Here is a 19,622-nt window from a genome sequence, read left to right on the forward strand (position 1 = left end):
ATGTCAGAGCCAGAGCCCTTAACCTGTACAGTATGAGAGGGACTAAGGGCAGTACTCTTGTACGAATGTGGCCAGTGTTTAGACAAATACATCCTTCTGGTTGTCATTTTCTCGATTACCAGTGTGTGATTTCAGAATACATGAAGAGAAATGTAGGCAGAGGAGGGCTACAGATGTTAGAGAAAAAAAGAAACAAGGCTACAGACGTGTCCATAGAGAAAAAAGTAACAATGACCTAAATTCACTAAGATCATGCTGGGGATAATAAGGCAAGAGAAAACGTATCACCACACAGTAAGAGAGTTATCTTATCTCTTCATTCCTTATGTTACCTCCTCTGTAGTTAAGTTACCTAGTAGTAGTTCTTTTCACACGCAGTTAATTAACAGCCTGTCTTTAACTTTCTTATTCTGGAGTTATTTTAAGCCTGTCTTTAACTGTCTGTCTTTAACGGATTCTGGAGTTATTTTAAGGATTGAAGAGTTAACTTTAAAACAGAAGCGTTAACTTTAGGTTTGTCTGAGGTAAAAGGTTTCCTGAATACTACATGCCTCATCACCATGGTGATAACTATAGAAGCGTTATTAAAGACAGGAGATAACTTTAGTGAATTGAGGCCAATGTCACTCTGGAAATAGGGGTGAGGTTGAGAAGTCCTATGGCATGCTATTGTATCGCAGCTGGATGGAGATAGAAATTCTGCAGAGACATTTTACTGAACTCCCCAAATAATACAAAACTCGTGGTGGCTGATTAAATCATGAAGCGCTAATTAAAACTGGTGTATCTGTTTGAAAAAAATGTTTATGAAATTTTTGTTTTTGAACAAGAACAAGAAATAGTTAGCCGGGAGAAATGCTGTAGACTGGCAAGTACTTTGATTCTAGCACCATTGGTTTTGCTTTGACTATGAGATGCTATTTTTAAAAGTACTTTCATGGTTTCTATTCTTCCATTTAGCTATCCTTAAAATACTCCTGCAATGAAAGCCACTCACTGATGCCCAACTTTAACCTGTGAGAAAACGTGGAAAAGCCGCCACCAATACTCAAGGGGAGGCGGCTGATTCCGCGTTTAACATGGCAGCTGGCGCGCAGTCGGAGCGCGGAGAAACTGCCGCATGCTCTAACAACAGGGCGGCGGTTTCCGCGTCCAATGCGGCAAGTTGCTCGCAAGGGTCTGCTCCTCTCAGTAAGGCGGAATGTGGAATAAACGCGGCACGCCCAGACAGCGGTGCGGCGGATTCCGTATCTAACACAGCAGAAACATTACAACACATGACTGGTGTGGCTGGGACTGATAGTCCACACTGGTTTAGGCAGACGCACGCGCGCAGAGAGGCAAGGCCTTTATGGTAGTCAGAAGAGGGTCAGCTGACCAAGCTGGTCAGCTGACAATTGCGGAAGATGTTGAAGTAAAAAGCAACCTTATCTACTTAGAAGCACCGGAGGAAACAGAATTGATTTCAGAAACAAAGCGTTGTTTATTACACACGTGCGGCTTCTCCCTGGATAACAAAGAGTCTATGATAAGCACAGCTCTACCCAGAAGAGAAGTAAGTTTCCCGCGCAGCTAACCCCCCCTATATAGTCCTCCTTTGTCTTCTGGGTGTCTCTTTGGTGATGTCAGGTCATAGGCGGTGTCATCAGGGAAAGTCAGTATCTGACCAGTAGAAGTTCAGAGTTCGATGCTTTCTCCTTATATGTCTTTACTGAAACCATGGCTCCCTGGTGGTTCCTCATTCTGTATAAGGCTCATGTACAGACAAGAGTGGGTCTCATCCTCCAGATGCACTCGCTTCCTGTAAGAGTAAAAATATCCACGGCAGACTGGTGCTCTTTTGAACACATTCATCACCCTAGTTCCTTAACCCTAGTTTCACTGACAGGCTGCCTTAAAAGGTATCACGCAGCTGCTTAAACAGTAATACTGAGTTAACCCTTTAACACTTTGCTAAGCTTGATGCACAGAACACATATGATTATATCCACATTTCCCTCCTGTTATTACTTTTAAAGCAGCTTTCTGCAGAACTAACATTACAATTCTTAACTTCGATAGCTTCGCTGTGAAAACATCAAATGCTGGAAAAGTCTATGACTGGTATTGCAGCATTGTCATATAACAGTTCTGTATCATTATACATTGTGATCTTAGTTTTTGTCTCAATGAAACTCATCAAGTATTTCTTTGCCAGGGGAAATACACAGCACGCCAGCAAACAAAATATAAAAAGTATAGCAAGTAGTGTGACCCCAAAGTTCTGAAAAAGGGAGGCCCATGATCCGAACATTTTTTGGAACCAGTCAGAGATTGGGTTATTGATCCCTGAATTCTGCTTTAGCTCTATTGACAAGTCTTCTAACTTTTGCAGAGCAACAGTGACCTTCCCATTTGGGCCTGTGTTACTGGGTATATAGGTGCAGCAGGTATCCCCAAAACCCATGAATTTGCACACCCCTCCCTTTTCGGCCAGCATCATGTCTAAGGTCATTCTGTTTTGGAAGGTCATTCGGGAGTTGGGACCCAGTTCATTTGCCAAACCTTGGAGGGCGTCTCTGGTATAGTTAACAAACCTCTGTTGGTTATAGTAGATGTAGTTAATCCAGTCAACATTTTTGTTAATTGTGATCATAGGGATCAGTGATTCAAACCCAGCAGCGACCTGATCTCTGGCTTTAAATTCATCAGGTACTCCTCTTGGTACGCCTATAGCGTCACGGTATACATGGGGGTCTAGGCTGCCTTTAAATTCTCTTTTGACTCTATCCATGTTGTGCACTTCCTCTGCTGCATCACCTTCCTTAAAGATGTGCAGGGGCATTAGGACTTTAGCGAGTGCACATTGCCCCTTCCATCTGCTAGGTAATTTTGGTCTCAGGTTTAGGTCCCCACACAACCAATAAATATCCCCTATGGCTTGGGTTTGGTCCTGTAGCTCAGTGCCGTTTATAGTGCTAAAAGTGCCACAGTAGCCAGGTGGGAACACTCCTACATCAACTCCCTTCTCATCACCTGAGTTATAGCAGGTGTAATTGCCTTTGTAGACACTGACAGGGGAAGTCAGTCTGCTATTGGAGGCGGATAGGATAGGGTATTTTGCCTTCCAATGCTCACAAGCCGGGTCATTTGTACTTGAGTTAGTGTACAGGCTTAAAAAACATTCCTCTCCCTCCTGTGGGAGATGGAGGGGGACAGTTCCCAGGTGAGGTCTGGCACCCCCGCACACATAACAGTCAGACATGTTGTGTTGGTCAGCTGTGTATCTCATCCATTCCAACCACATGTTAGTGTCTGAGTACCCCCTTTCTGTGGCCAAGACATCCTCATACGTTGGGTCTGCTGTTGCTATCATTTTAGAAAAGGAAAAGGAGTCTGTTTCTGGAGCTAAGGGGTTCTGAGTTGGCTTACTCGCCTGGTAATTCTTATTTTGGTACATGTCTTTCAGCTGGAACTTGCCCCTGCGTCCTGCTGAGGCTCCTGACATATGGAGCCCCATGACATACGTTCCTGCATCCCCAGGGCTTGGGTTTTCTATATTTAAGGTTAAGCGCATGGTGCTTCCTGTTTGCCCATAATTAGTACAGGTCCCTGTCTTTATCAGGGTCATTCTGTCGCGGAGAGTTTTACCATTTTTGTCCTTTCGAGTCATTGCTGTGTCAGGTTTGTAACCCCAGTCATCTCCAGTGTTCCAGGCTGCTGCTCCCCAATTCCCACACTCTGATCCCCAGTAGTCATCTGTCACACACATATAAATATGTCCACGAGTATACATGGTGCATTGCCAGGGGACTGGTGGGCAGGACACTATATTGCAATAGTCAAAGGTGTATGTTGCTACCTGGATGCTTGAGGAATTATACCAGAACACTGGCTGGGTGCCTTCCTTTGTAATATCCACTTGTCCCTGGTCTCTCTTAGTTTTTGTAGCAATCACTAAACTGCGCTTTTGCCTGAGATGTGGTGACTGCCAATCGGTCCTATCTGACATGGGTGAGAGTACTACCTCGGTGTATGACTGTTCATGGTCATGCAGCGCCCATCCCCAAAGTCCAAGCATCATAATTATTGACAGGGCTGAGACAATTATGCACATTTTCCCCTCTGAGGTTCTATGGAATCCTACGTCCATGAGTCCCAGTCTCCGAGGTGTGAGGATTCTAGTGGCTGGTTGGGGAGTGAGGATTCTAGTGGCTGATTGGTCTGCATCTGGGTAGGACTCTAGGGTCTCTGTAGGGGGCACCATCTCTCCCTGTTCTACCTCCTCAGTCATCCCGCTCAGGGCTTGTACCCGCTATGAGTAGAGGAAGATCTCTAACGTTTCCTTTACCCGCTGTGACCGTGATCTTGACTAGAGCTCAAGCAAATGTTCCTGTCGCTCCAGAGCCCCAGGAGCCACCACATCCCCTCGCAGGATGCTACCTATTCTGTCCCTTTCTCTGGAACAGGTGCCCTCTTGCAATGTGTCAGGTGATCCCAAGAGTTCCTTTCCGCCACTCTGACTGCTGTAGGGGTAGCAATCAAAACCTGGTAAGGTCCCTCCCACCTGGGGGTATTCCAATGTTTTCTTTTAATGATTCTGACCCATACCCACTCTCCTGGGTTTACAAGTAAATCCTCACTTACAGCTGGTCCCTCTGGGGGGTTCCCTGGTGATCGTGCCCTCTGTCTGCAGGTGTGTCTTAAGTAATCTGCGAGCTCCCACTCCTCTGGGGAGCCTTGGACTGCGTCAAATGCCGGTATCCTGTATACCCTGCCAAACAGAATTTCATAGGGTGACAATTTGTCCTTTTTTGGGGTAATTCTCATACTTAACAACACCAATGGCAGGCACCACATCCAGCTTTTTCCTGTTTCTGTCATTGCTTTACTAAGCTTATTTTTAATTGTGCCATTAGCTCTTTCCACAGCCCCAGCTGATTGGGGGTGGTAGGCACAGTGGTTCCTTACATCAATGTGCAGTGTGCTTGTCAACTGTTTGATGATTTCATTTACAAAATGACTACCATTGTCACTAATCATTTTTTCTGGTATTCCCCATCTGGGTATGATTTCTCTAGTCAATGCTTTTGCTACCGTGAGTGCATCTGCTTTGGCTGTGGGGAAAACCTCTACCCACCCTGAGTATATGTCCAGTATCACCAGGGCATATTTCTTTCCTTCTGAGGGGTTCAATTCAATGTAGTCCAGCGCTACTGTGTGGAATGGGTAGGCTGGTGTAGGTGTAGTGCCTATGGGTGGTTTTAGCCCCTTTGCTGGATTATGCTGTGCACAGATAGTGCATTGTGACACAAATTTTTGAAAAAATGTGCTGATGCCCGGGCAGTGGAAATGGGCAGTAGCAGTAGCTATCATTCCTCCTGTTGACACATGGGTAACACCATGTGTCATTAAGGCAAGCAGTCTGAATAAGACCCTGGGGAGACAGACCTTGTTGTTTACAGCATATAGACCTTGTGCATTGCGGGTGGCTGAAGCTTTGAGCCAGGAAGTCAGCTCTGCTTTTGGGACATTTTGCTGGAATTCTGTTAGTATTTCAATAGAAATGGAGGTGAGCGAGGACTGTGAGGTAGCTAGTGTTGGGGTGTCTTTGCTCACAGCTGCTTTTTTAGCTTCAGAATCAGCAAAGTTATTGCCTCTGGTGACAGGGGTGTCATCATTTTTTTGAGCTGCGCACTTGACTATAGCAAGTTTCTTTGGCAGCTGGACACTCTGTAGGAGCTGTTCCAACAGGGACTTATGGCGAACAGGTTTACCTGCCGCGGTAATCATGCCTCTGTTACGCCATTGTGCAGCAAAAGTATGCACTGTAGAGAAAGCATACTGGCTGTCTGTATAGATAGTGACAGCCTGATCTTTGTACAGGGTGCAGGCACGGGTGAGAGCATGAAGCTCGGCAGCTTGGGCTGAATAACTAATGGGCAGTTTACCAGACTCTCTTACTTCATCCAGAGTCACTACTGCATAGCCCACTCTATTAGTACCTACTAGATCTTTGGAGGCTGAGCCGTCCACAAAGACTAGTGCACCCTCTGTCAAGGGTTCAGACTGAAGGTCTGGTCTGGGCAGGAACTCTCTGCGAGAGCCTTGCAAACAGTCATGGTGGTCCTCCGCATCAGTCAAGTTATCTGATGTGGGAAAAAGTGTGGCTGGGTTCAGAGTCGTACAGCGCTGCACCTTTAGGTGAGGCTGGCCCAGCAGGGTGGCAGCACAGTAGAGATGGCATGCAGGAGTAAGCAGTGTCATTTTATCCTGCAACAAGAGGGCATGAACAGCATGTGGAACCAGCACTTCTAAGGGATGGTACAGCACAAGAGAGGCAGTGATCTCAACAGCTGTAGCTGCAGCAATGACAGCCTGAACACAGGATGGTAAAGCACAGGCTACAGCATCAAGTGGGCGTGAGTAAAAGCCCAAAGGTCTTTGTTTGTCTCCCCACCTTTGTGTCATTACAGCTGTCATGCATTTGTCTCTGCAATCAACATACAAATGAAATGCCTTAGTATAGTCAGGAAAGGCGAGTACAAGGGGATCCTTAAGTGTTTGCTGACAACGTTTGAACTGTTCATTAAGCTCATCAGTCCATATGATTGTGTTATTTCAGAAATTTTTTTTTTTTTTTTTTTTTTTTTTTAATTAGACCAACATCAGTTTTAGACATTGCCCACAATTTCTCTGGAACACTGGACAGTACATGCCATTCTAACTTCATCCTGCAGTTAGCCTTGGTAGGCAAACTGGTAAGGTGTGTGAGGATACCCACACACTCTGAGAACCTTTCATAATGGTTCCCTGTTGTTCTCCCCTGTTTCCATCTCTTCAGGAGCTTTCCCCCCACCTCCCACTTTCCCCATTTTGGTTTGTACAGGGAGATGTGAGGTGCTGAATCATGAAGTGTGTACAGAGTGTCCTGCAATATGCCTTTGTTTGGCCTGTGAGCCCAGCCTGGGATTGTGACATCATACAGTGTGTTCCCATTATTGTCTTCCCAGAGGCCATCAACAGCTATTTTTACTGTCATGCCCAGTGGGAAGCTTGCTTCATAGTCTGTGTCGCTACTACCATTAAGTATGACATGAGTGGTAACATGAGGTACTTCTATCACGTCTTGGTCATTACTGGGAGAACCTGCGTCCCTCGTCATCCAGTCAAGTACTTCATTTCCCAGGATGATCCCATACCAGTGGAAGCCCATGCTTTTCCCATGCTCACCCAACTGCGGGGAGGGGAATGGCTGCTGCAGCCTTTTGATCTGTAATGAGTCTCTGCCGGGTTCAATTATCAGTCGCAAGTCACCTATCAAATCTCTCCCACACAGGTTTATATGGCATTTGCGGGAAATCACAAAACTGCAAGACACTGTTATGCCTGACAAGGGGTCTCTGACCTCTATGGGCTTAGTGGTGGGCTCGCACTCCACCCCTCCCCCTGCATTCCGAGTTAGAACAGTGCCTACTTTTTCCCAGCGAATGTAAGTTGACGCTCCTAAGACAGAGCGGCACGCACCAGTATCCACCAGAAATCTGATCTTTTTCCCTCCCACTAGCAGGGTTATTTCAGGTTTGTGAGTGTCCGCGTAATCAATGTTTATACACGTCCTCTGGTGCTGAATGTCAGTCTCACTTTCCCTGCTGTTTGTACCATCTAGTCATGCAGTGGGTCTACTTCTCCTCTACCTCTTTGGGCAATTTCGAGCAAAGTGACCTTTCTCACCACAAGAAAAGCATTCCCCTCTGTCACGTCTCCCCTCATAATCTTTGATCCTTCGCCTAGGGCGAGGCACGGTGTCATTCACATAAACACAGTCACTACTGTCCTTGTCACTGCTGCTGTCATAGTCTAGAGCATATGTGGCAGCTGTGTTAATTTTCTTCTGTTTTTTCCTTTTGTCCCTAGCAGTTCTTTCTGCATGTCTGGCATATTCCAGAAAGTCTTGTAACCTGCAAGTACGCCAGGTCACCAAATGCTTGTGGATAAACCACTGCAAGTCCTCTCGCAAGGATCTGTCTATTTGGGCTTTAAGTTGCTGTTCCCATGGACTGTCATCAGCCCTGTTTGCAGGCCTTGTAAGGCCACTGTATTTATCAAAAGCATCCATCACCCTTGCTACTAAGTCATCTACAGTTTCAGTTGGTTTTTGGGTTATGGATGAAAGCTTACTGTAGTCTGGGGTTACTTTGTAATATGTTTCCATGCGACCTAGTACCGCTTCAAATGCGTCTTTCAGCGCTTCACTGTTCCAGTCAAAAAGTTTAGGTGGATCTGTCCCTACAGCAGGGTGATAAATTTTCCATTTCTCATCCACCTCACTCCAGGAAGTACCATTCATTCGCCTGAGGACTCTGTCGCATTCTAATGCTGTCAATTTAAAGCTAGCTCTCAAACCCCTTAGGCCTTTTACACAGTCTGCTATATCTTCCTTTGGGGTAGGAATACCTTTGAGAGCACTGATCATGTCATCCTCAGTCCAAGGTCTGTAGACCTCCTGTATGCTTCCTGAGCCATTTGGGAGTTCTATCATGGGCATAGACTGCACCACTGGGTCAAGTGGTGGGGAAGGTGCTGTAGGTACTTCCTCTTTTGGCAAGGGTGGATATACATTAACATAGGGGGGCGGAGGAGGATGGGCATAATCCTCCTGTAGGTGAGCCTCCGCCTCCTCCTCCTTTATGGCAGTTTCTAGCTTCCTTTGTCTGCCCCTTCGCTTCTCTGTCTGTTTTGGTTCAAGTTTAAATGTAGTCTTTTTGCTTGTCGTCCTAGTAGCGGGGGTGGACGCAGATCTATGTGTGGCCACCGATCTAGCTCTGAGCCGGGGTGACCTGCTAACGGGGGAAGGAGACCGGTCACGCCTATCGGCTACCCCGTCCTCCACCTCCCCCTCGTCACTACTCTCTGGGTCATCTTGTCGTGTGTGTGCAGTCACATAGTCACTTTCAACAACATCAGTCTTTTTCCCAAAGTAAAATGTACAAACGTCTTTCTTTTTCTTATCTGCCTCATCCTTCCATATTTCTGCTTGCTGCAGACCAAACCTTTTTTCTAACCTTACATCACCTTTAGCTTCATCCTTAATACGTTTTATGAGGGCCCGGCATTGCTTTGGGTGTAAGTGACCCGGGAATTGAAACCGCGCCCGCCAGAGGCCACACTTCTTTGTGTAAGAAGGATCCCTCCTGTGCATGATGACCTCGTCATCTGTAGCCTCTAGAGGACGGGGTTTGTTACTTCCTTGTCCCATGCCTGGGTTTGAGAATTACAAATGAGCTATGACAACAACTATTTTCAGTCCCTTTCTCTCTGGACTACCTTAAGGATTTTTTCTATCACCTCACGACTCAAACATTCACATCTACTCCTGTGAATAGGAAAAAGGAAGTAACACTTACGTTTCTGCAGTTGGAATCAATGGACCCGGGACCCTCAGTGAGTGGCACGCGATGTCTCTGAACTGTCTCCTCCGTCTGTGGTTCTTTGGAAGCAGCTGTTGAGGACGATGGAGTCTGTTTCGAGTGGCCTCTGTTGACAGGTTACCTTGTGGGTCCCCGGAGGACTTTGGGTGGACGTCAGCTGTGATTAGACGTCCAGCAGCACTCGACCAGAGGTCCAATTCGTCTACGATCAGTGCTTCCGGTTCGAAAAGACCAAAGATGTTGAAGTAAAAAGCAACCTTATCTACTTAGAAGCACCGGAGGAAACAGAATTGATTTCAGAAACAAAGCGTTGTTTATTACACACGTGCGGCTTCTCCCTGGATAACAAAGAGTCTATGATAAGCACAGCTCTACCCAGAAGAGAAGTAAGTTTCCCGCGCAGCTAACCCCCCCTATATAGTCCTCCTTTGTCTTCTGGGTGTCTCTTTGGTGATGTCAGGTCATAGGCGGTGTCATCAGGGAAAGTCAGTATCTGACCAGTAGAAGTTCAGAGTTCGATGCTTTCTCCTTATATGTCTTTACTGAAACCATGGCTCCCTGGTGGTTCCTCATTCTGTATAAGGCTCATGTACAGACAAGAGTGGGTCTCATCCTCCAGATGCACTCGCTTCCTGTAAGAGTAAAAATATCCACGGCAGACTGGTGCTCTTTTGAACACATTCATCACCCTAGTTCCTTAACCCTAGTTTCACTGACAGGCTGCCTTAAAAGGTATCACGCAGCTGCTTAAACAGTAATACTGAGTTAACCCTTTAACACTTTGCTAAGCTTGATGCACAGAACACATATGATTATATCCACACAACTATCATTGGTCCAGCACTTAGGGGTGGCGCTGGAGAGCGCCGGTGTATATATACTGGGTGCTGGTCATTCATCTGGTGTCTGGCGTTGCGATCACTACGTGGTAGCACTCAGACCTTGTCAGTATCTGTGTTTATTAGTCAGTTTCTTAGGTGTTGATGATCACGGAGCTCACACCTTAGCCTAGGAATTCTGTTATTTTCTGTATTGTTATCTAGACCAGTTTCCAAGGTGTTGACAGCCAAGGAACTCACACCTTAGTCTAGGAATTCTGTACCATCTGTATCATTTGTATTATCTAGTCTAGTCCCTGGAGTGTGAGAATCTTGGAGCTCACACTCAAGTCTAGGCATTGATTACCGGGGACTGAATAAAATCACAGTTAAAAATCGCTATCCGTTACCTTTGATAGACGATTTATTCACTCAAGTCACCAAGGCTAAGATTTTTTCAAAATTGGATTTACGAGGTGCATACAACCTGGTGCGGATCAGGGAGGGCGATGAATGGAAGACGGCCTTTAACACACCCGACGGGCATTACGAGTATCTGGTGATGCCCTTCGGGTTGTGTAATGCCCCGGCCGTCTTCCAGGAACTCATTAATGAGGTTTTCAGGGAGGTGTTGGGTAAATTTGTCCTAATATACTTGGATGATATATTGATCTTCTCAGACAACCTCTCTGAGCACAGGGCTCATGTCAGTTTCGTGTTACACAAGCTCAGACAAAACAGGCTTTATGCTAAATTAGAGAAATGCATTTTTGAGGTGACATCTGTCGCTTTTCTGGGATACATAATTTCCACCTCAGGCCTTTCTATGGATCCCGCCAAAGTCTCTGCTGTCTTGGAATGGCCCCAACCAGTAGGTCTCAAATCTCTTCAGAGATTTCTAGGGTTTGCAAATTACTATAGAAGGTTCATTAAGGGGTACTCCACAGTCATAGCACCCCTCACCAGTCTCACTAAAAAAGGGGCAGATACCAACCATTGGTCCCCCGAAGCTCTGGCGACTTTCTCCACTCTGAAAGAACTGTTTTGCTCTGCGCCCATATTGAGACACGTGGACACCTCCTATCCATTTATTGTAGAGGTGGACGCCTCAGAGGTTGGAGTGGGGGCTGTGCTGTCTCAATGCTCTGGGCTGCAGGGAAGATTACACCCGTGTGCCTATTCTTCTTGGAGGTTCTCTCCAGCAGAGAAAAACCACGATATAGGTAACAGGGAGTTTCTAGCCATTAAGTTGGCCTTTGAAGAATGGCGTCATTGGTTAAAAGGAGCTGAACATACGATTACAGTCTACACGGATCACAAAAATTAGGAATACATTGAGGGGGCTAAGAGATTGAGTACTCGTCAGGCTCGGTGGTCACTGTTTTTCTCGAGATTTAGATTTGTAATTACGTACACTCCTGGTAGTAAAAACATTAAGGCAGATGCTTTGTCCAGATGTTTTGAGCCAGAGACAGCACAACCCTCAGAACCTGAACCCATTGTTCCACAGAAGGTAGTACTGGGAGCTACAGAGACTTGGAAAGACTGGACGGAGACTTTAGGTCCCTTCCAGCAGGATGTCCCTGAGGGAAAGCCAGAAGGGGTTTTGTTTGTGCCACTGCCTTTTCGTCTCCAGGTGTTACAGATGTTTCACTCACACAAGAATGCTGGACATCCAGGGGCCTCCAGAACACAAGACTTGATTGCTAGATGTGCTTGGTGGCCTTCTTTGGCAACAGACTCCAAGGAGTATGTCAGAGAATGTGCAGTATGTGCTAAAAGTAAACCCTCCCGTCTGGCACCTGTGGGAACGTTGCAGCCTTTGCCCACCCCGAGTGAACCTTGGACCCATCTGTCCATGGATTTTGTAGGTGAGCTTCCTAGGTCTGAAGGCATGTCGGTCATTTGGGTGGTAGTCGACCGTTTCAGTAAAATGGCCCATTTTGTGCCCTTGAAGGGACTCCCTTCGGCCCAGGAGTTGGCCGATCTTTTCATCATTCACGATTTCCGACTTCATGGCATTCCGGAAAACATTGTGTCAGATCGGGGAGTCCAATTTGTCTCCAGATTTTGGAGGGCATTTTGCCATCAAATGGGCATGGAACTGTCATTCTCGTCAGGCTACCACCCACAGACCAATGGTCAGACAGAGAGGGTCAATCAGTCCTTGGAACAATTTTTGAGGTGTTATGTCGCAGAAGCGCAAACTGATTGGGTTAAGTTCTTGCCATATGCGGAATTTGCGCACAATAATCTGAAAAGCGCTTCTTCTGGGTTCTCTCCGTTTCAGGTGGTAACTGGAAAGTTGCCCAAGTTTTCCCCATTGCCAGTAGCCTCCACTCCGTTTCCAGCTCTGGAGGCTTGGCAGGAGTCATTCAAAAACATTTGGGGGATCGTGAAAAGCAATTTGGAAAAGGCTTTTCAAAGTCAGAAAGGTCAGGCTGACAAGAAACGATCCTTAGAGTGGAAGTTCCGACCAGGAGATCTGGTCTGGGTCTCCACCCGTCATTTGACCCTAAAACAACCCTCGGCCAAGTTAGGTCCCAGGTTTGTGGGCCCTTTTTCTGTGACCAGGAAGATCAACAATGTAACTTATGCCATCGATCTTCCTGCTAGCAAGCGTGGTGTAAGGTCTTTTCATGTATCCCTGCTCAAGCCAGCAGTCCATGTGGGTACCAATCCTCCTCCTCCTGTGATGGTAGACGACCCACCTGAGTATGAAGTAGAGAAAATTTTAGATTCACGAGTAGTGCAGAATTCACTACAATATCTGGTTCACTGGAGGGGGTATGGTATAGAGGAGAGAACATGGGTACCTGAGTGTCGCATGCATGCGGACAAATTGAGAAGGGAGTTCCACACTCGATATCCTGAGAAACCTGGTAGGAGTTGTCCGGAGTCCACTCCTCAGGGGGGGGGGGGTACTGTGAGAAAACGCGGAAAAGCCGCCACCAATACTCAAGGGGAGGCGGCTGATTCCGCGGTTAAGATGGCAGCTGGCACGCGGAGAAACCGCCGCATGCTCTAACAACAGGGCGGCAGTTTCCGCGTCTAATGCGGCAAGTTGCTCGCACGGGTCTGCTCCTCTCAGTAAGGCGGAATGCGGAATAAACGCCGCACGCCCAGACAGCGGTGCGGCGGATTCCGTATCTAACACAGCAGAAACATTACAACACATGACTGGTGTGGCTGGGACTGATAGTCCACACTGGTTTAGGCAGACGCACGCGCGCAGAGAGGCAAGGCCTTTATGGTAGTCAGAAGAGGGTCAGCTGACCAAGCTGGTCAGCTGACAATTGCGGCAACTATCATTGGTCCAGCACTTAGGGGTGGCGCTGGAGAGCGCCGGTGTATATATACTGGGTGCTGGTCATTCATCTGGTGTCTGGCGTTGCGATCACTACATGGTAGCACTCAGACCTTGTCAGTATCTGTGTTTATTAGTCAGTTTCTTAGGTGTTGATGATCACGGAGCTCACACCTTAGCCTAGGAATTCTGTTATTTTCTGTATTGTTATCTAGACCAGTTTCCAAGGTGTTGACGGCCAAGGAACTCACACCTTAGTCTAGGAATTCTGTACCATCTGTATCATTTGTATTATCTAGTCTAGTCCCTGGAGTGTGAGAATCTTGGAGCTCACACTCAAGTCTAGGCATTGTTGATTACCTGTTATGACTTTCTGCATTCCTGACCATTCTCCTGATCTCTGATTTTGTACCTTTGTCTTTCTGATTCTCTGTTGCCAAAACTCGGCTAGTCTCTGGATTCTGAATCTGTCTACTGTCTCTGTACTGTATCTGTCCGTGTGTTAACGACCTGGCTTGTCTGACCTCAAGAACTATCTCTTCTGTTAGGAGATAGTTCACAGATCTGTCAGTGACACTTCTCTATTTGTGTCACTCCCGTTCTGTCCTTCCCACTGTCTCAGCCTGGCTCCGCCCCTTGGGGAGCATTAGGCCTGTGGAGGGAAGCTGATCCATAACAGTAGCCTACTGTCTAGCATCCATCCCACGGGTGCTTCCCTCAAAGTATTACTGTTGCACCAAACACTCTCATCTCTCAGGTGTCCAGAGGTTAGACGATATATCTGATTATCGGTGATACTGCAGATCATCAATAATCGGTTATATTCTGCATTCTCGGTGATACTGCAGATCACCGGTAATCAGACCCTCTCTGTGTTACACCGATCGTTACATAACCTTAACCATTCATGCAAACCTCTTCCTGATGCATAACCAATCTACCCTTAATCTTAACTTAAGCCCTGGCATTTGTAGTTGAATGGTAATGCCCAAATTAACCTCTTTGTAATGAAAACCAGCACCAAGTGTGAATTCTTTGGCACTGCATAGGCAAGCACCGTAAAAGAATAATGGCATTATATTTGTCTTATGTGACACTGGCATCAATTTGCAGCACAATGTTCACATTATATATGCCCTTTGCTACACCTTGTGTACCTCTGTGCACTGAGCCAGATCCAAAGATACTACAGGAGGGCAGCTATATGGGGGGTCAAACTGCATGTTTCTTCTTCCCTTCCTACACATTGGCTGAGGTGGCTGATCTGAAAGCAGTAAGGAAAAGATTTTAGTGTCTAAAAGGAGTCCAATGTTTTATCTGGAAATAATCAGACCATTACGTGTAGACAGTTTAGATAGCTAGATAGTGGTCCCCACAGTGAAGCTAGGCAGAGTGTATTTCCCATCCCCAGTTTAGGTAGCCAGAGTTAGACGCCCAATTATGGGTAGCCAGAGAGTCCCCGCCCACGCAAGTTTAGACAGCCAGAGAGGTCCCCAAACTACATGAAGAGAGAGAGTGCCTCCCCTCTTCCCCGGGTATAGGTAGCCAGACAGTGCCCCCCTTCCCCCAGTGTAGGTAGCCATAGAGTGCTCCCCCATTATAGGTACCCAGAGAGGTCCCCTTAATGCAGGTAGCCAAAATAGTCGCGCCCCCCCACCCTCCTTTCACTATAAGTAGAGTTTGCAACGAAAAGTACATCACTCACCTCCCCAGGATCTGTCCACATGCTGCAAGTCTTCCATCTATTCTTTGGGGGGGGGGGGTGCTCTATCTCTATGCTGAGATCACAGTCTGTCATCATGTGACAGACGGCGACGATCTCAGCATAGTTCTGGGGCCAGGGAGGACATCGAGAAGACTTACTGCTGCGGCTGGATCCTGGGAGGTGGGTGATCTTAGAGCTCTACTGCACTTGGCCCTCCCAGCAATATCCATGAAAGTAGCTTGGGGTTACAAAAAGCTAAAAGTAACCACGAGCTACACTAGGGAATGTGGCCCAGGTGGTTAAGATGAGGAGGAGCTAATTAAAGGACACCTAATGTCAAAGGGATTTGGAAGCTGACATATTTATTTCCTTTTAGGTATTGCAATTTGCCTGGCTGTCCTGCTAATCCTTTCCCCTAATACTTTTCGCCCTATAGACTGAACAAGCATGCAGATCAGATGTTTCTGACTGAAGTCTGACTTGATTGTGATTCAGACACTACTGCAGCAAAAGAGATCATTAGGACACCAACTGGTATTGTTTAAAAATAAATATTGCAGCCCTTATATCCCTACAATGGCAGGTGCCCTTTAACAGCACAGTCTAGTGACTGTAGGCTCACGTCATGATGTTGAAATAAGATAGTATGCAGTAGCAAAACACACCTAGGTAATAACATTTAACCTATTTTAATTTACAAACTATCTTTCATTTAATTTCACAGATAAAGTGCATGCACCAAAAAGAGAAGTCTATGCACAGATAACCATACACAAGGACTTCATAGATGCCCTCCAGGATCCTTCATCTACAGAATATGGAAGCCTTGTAAACATACTGTTAACAATCGTAAGTATGATATTACCAATTTACTGTATTGCAACTTTTATGTCATGTGGACTCTGATAGTCATACCTCTTACTAGAGCTCCACTATACCTAACCTCCCCTTAGGCTTTGCCCCAACTTTTGCATTGACATCTCTGTGTAAATTGAATTAAAATTTAACAGGAAGTATAAGAGTCTCCTCTTATTGGCTACTAGCTAATGACCTGGCGTTGCCCGGGCATGTATTTGGCTGGTGTTGGCTCTGCCCACTTTTTCGAACCCTAACACACAAACACTTAATGACCAAGGTTGTGAGCTTTGGCATCAATAATTTGTATATTCCCATTGAAATTAAATAAATCAGATTAACAGTTTGTGACTTCACCCATCTTCAGCGTAGCAGCAAATTTAATATTCCTCTTGAAAATCAACAGGTGAATATTGATTGACTTTTTTAGGCTCCACCCACTTTTCCTGAATCTTAATGCCAGTCACCCTGTAATCAACTGTGAAAAGTTTGAGAACCCTGCCATTAACAGTGAAGAAGGGCTGCAGTTTATATTTTCCCAGGGAAATCTGTTTTTGACTCCACACAGTTTTTGTAACCTTGACACACAGTCAACCCTGCCAATAACAGAATGGCTGAAATCAATCTAACAAATCTGATTGGCTGTTTGTGGCTCCATCCCCTTCAGTGAATTTGAACCCCAGTCACCCAATGACTGACTGTATCAGGTTTGAGGCCTCTGCAATTAACAGTGTAAAAATGTTAACAATGTAAATATTCCCCTTGAAAATCAATAGGGAAATTTTGATTGGCTGTTGTAGGCTCCACCCACTTTTTTAAATATGAATCCCAGTCACCCAGTGACCACCTGTGTCAAGTTTGGGAACCCTGCCATTAACAGTGTAAGAATGGTTGCAGTTTATATTTTCCCATGTAAAAAAAGTAGTTGTTGGTGCCGCCCACTTTTTCTAACCTTGATATATAGTCACTCGATTACCAAGTTTATGAGCTTTGGGGTCCTTGATATCAATCATTTGTATATTTCCATTGAAATGCAACAAATCTGATTGGCTGTTTGTGGCCCTGCCCCATTCTGAATTTGAACTCCAGTCACCCAGTGACCAACTGTACCAGGTTTGAGGCATCTGCTATTAACAGTGTAAGAATGGCAGCAATTTAAATATTCCCCTAGAAAATCAAAAGGTGAATTTTGATTGGCTGTTGTAGGCTCCACCCATTTTCCTGAATATTAATCCCAGTCACCCAGTGACCAACTGTGAAAAGTTTGAAAACCCTGCCATTAACAGCGTAAGCATAGCTGCAGTTTATATTTCACCAGCGAAATTTGTTTTTGGCTCCACCCACTTTTTTGTAACCTTGACACACAGTCACTCAATGACCAAGTTTGTGAGCTTTCAGGTTCCTGGCATCAAAAAATGTGTGAATGGAAGCAGTTTATCCAGCAAGGAAATCTGATTGGCTGTTTGTGGCCCCGCCCCTTTAGTGAATTTGAACCCCAGTCACCCAATGACCGACTGCAGCAAGTTTGAAGCCTCTGCCATTAACAGGGTAAGAATGGCAGTAGTTTAAATATTCCCCTTGAAAATCAATAGGTGAATTTTGATTGGCTGTTGTAGGCTCCACCCACTTTCTTGAATCCTAATCTCATTCACCCAGTGACCGACTGTGGCAAGTTTGAGAACCCTGCAATTAACAGTCTGAAGCTGGCCACTAACGGTCCAATTTCTAGTGAAAAATCGTTCGAGCGATCAGAAATTCTGATCGGACGAAAAATCGTTCACTACACCATCAACTAACCAATCATTACTTCCTATCTATCACGACCACCAAGAAAATCCAAATCCGAAAATTCATTCGGGCGACATTTTTTTCACTCTTTCATAATCGATTGTGTCCACCAATGGAGATTATTTACAACCAATCCGATCAGAATTTCTGATCGCTCGAACGATTTTTCGCTAGAAATTGGATCGTTTTTTGCCAGCTTAAGAATGTCTGCAGTTTACATTTTCCCATGAAAAATGAATGGCTGAAATTTGATTGGCTGTTTTATGCTCCGCCCACATTTCCTGGATTTGTAACCTCGGTCACCAAGTGACCATCTGTGCCAAGTGTGGGGACTCTGGCTTGATTACTGTGAGAATGGCAGCCTTTTACTTTTTTTCCATTGACATGAATGGGTGAAATCTGATTTGCTGTTTGTAGCTCCGCCTAGGTAAGCAGGGGGGATGCGAGACCCCCAGAACATATCATCCCAGGTAATAAAGGAACTGTATACCAAGTTTCGTTCAAATCAGTCAAGCCGTGTTCGAGTGATCGCGGCACATACATACATCCATCCATCCGTTTTTATATATATATATATATATATATATATATATATATATATATATATAATATAGATAGATAAAACATAGGTAGAAATAATTAGTATTTTTATAATGTTTTTTTCATTTCTTTTCAATTCAAGAATTACAATCGATTGTAACATTTACAAAACCTGACCAAAGTACCATACATGTGTGTTCAATTTTTACCCAATTATGAAAAAAATATTTTTTGAAAACTCAGATGAAACTGCTTAGGTCTATACATTAAGAAACTGACACTCTCCCCACACCATTTAAAGGAATACTATCGATACTCAAGTGTTGTAAAATGACAGTGTGCAAATAATGTCTAAGTAGCGGTGTAAACATTTTCCTACTTTTCATGTTAAATATCAGAGGCAAAAGCTGTAATTTATTGAGGGTAGGATTTAGCTATATTGGAACTAATCAATTGCAGAAGGGATGTCTGCTTCAATGCACAGCCAGAGTTGCATATCAGACTATAGAAAGCAAATATAAAACATATCAAACTCTGAAAGCAAAAACAGTATGAAAAAGCAGTGACAATTAGTTACATTTCCTCTGCTCTCTTCAGACAGGTCAGTCAGAAACACAGGACACAAGAGCTGCAGCTGTTGGAAGCTTTCTCTCTGTCACACACAGAGTTACACATAGAGTTAACTGATCAAGTGTCAGGGGAATTTCCCCTCTCCTCATGGCTCAATCAGCCGTCAGTTTTGGTGTCAGTAAAATTTGAATGTATTTTGATAACAGTAAACAAAGAAGTTGCTATTAAAATGTATACACCAGCACTTAGCAGCACTTCCCAAACAATTCCTGTGTCAATTGAAAAAAATATGTGAATCGATCGTATTCCTTTAATTTTCATAAAAATTGATCCGAAAAAAACAAAACTCCCTTATAAACTTATATATTGAAAAAAATGAGACATTCGATCAGATTTCTTGAATGAATTCAAAAACAGTACTTGTGAAAAATCTGCTCCAACTGGAAGGTTAAAAAGGTTCGATCTTTATTTCAACAGGATTATGGCCTGAGACTAAGCTCAGGCGTATCGGAGCTGCATATGATATCGCTTCTTAGCTATGACTAAGTAGCAATATGCAGCTTCGATACGCATTATCTTACGGTCTCTGTTCATAATTGTGTTGAAATAAAGATTTTACCTTTTTAACC

General features: G+C 45.0%; 1 protein-coding gene across 1 annotated transcript in view; it reads left to right on the forward strand.

Annotated features, from left to right (window-relative positions):
- The window catches only part of LOC137522660 (mucin-17-like), a 68,473-nt gene that overhangs the window by 3,534 nt on the left and 45,317 nt on the right, over window positions 1–19,622 (forward strand). The window contains exon 2 of the mRNA XM_068242733.1: window positions 15,965–16,089. Coding sequence (XP_068098834.1) covers window positions 15,965–16,089 — 125 coding nt within the window. The remainder of the gene's footprint in view (window positions 1–15,964; window positions 16,090–19,622) is intronic.

This window comes from Hyperolius riggenbachi, chromosome 6 (assembly GCF_040937935.1).
Source record: "Hyperolius riggenbachi isolate aHypRig1 chromosome 6, aHypRig1.pri, whole genome shotgun sequence".
NCBI classification, from domain to species: Eukaryota; Metazoa; Chordata; class Amphibia; order Anura; family Hyperoliidae; genus Hyperolius; species Hyperolius riggenbachi.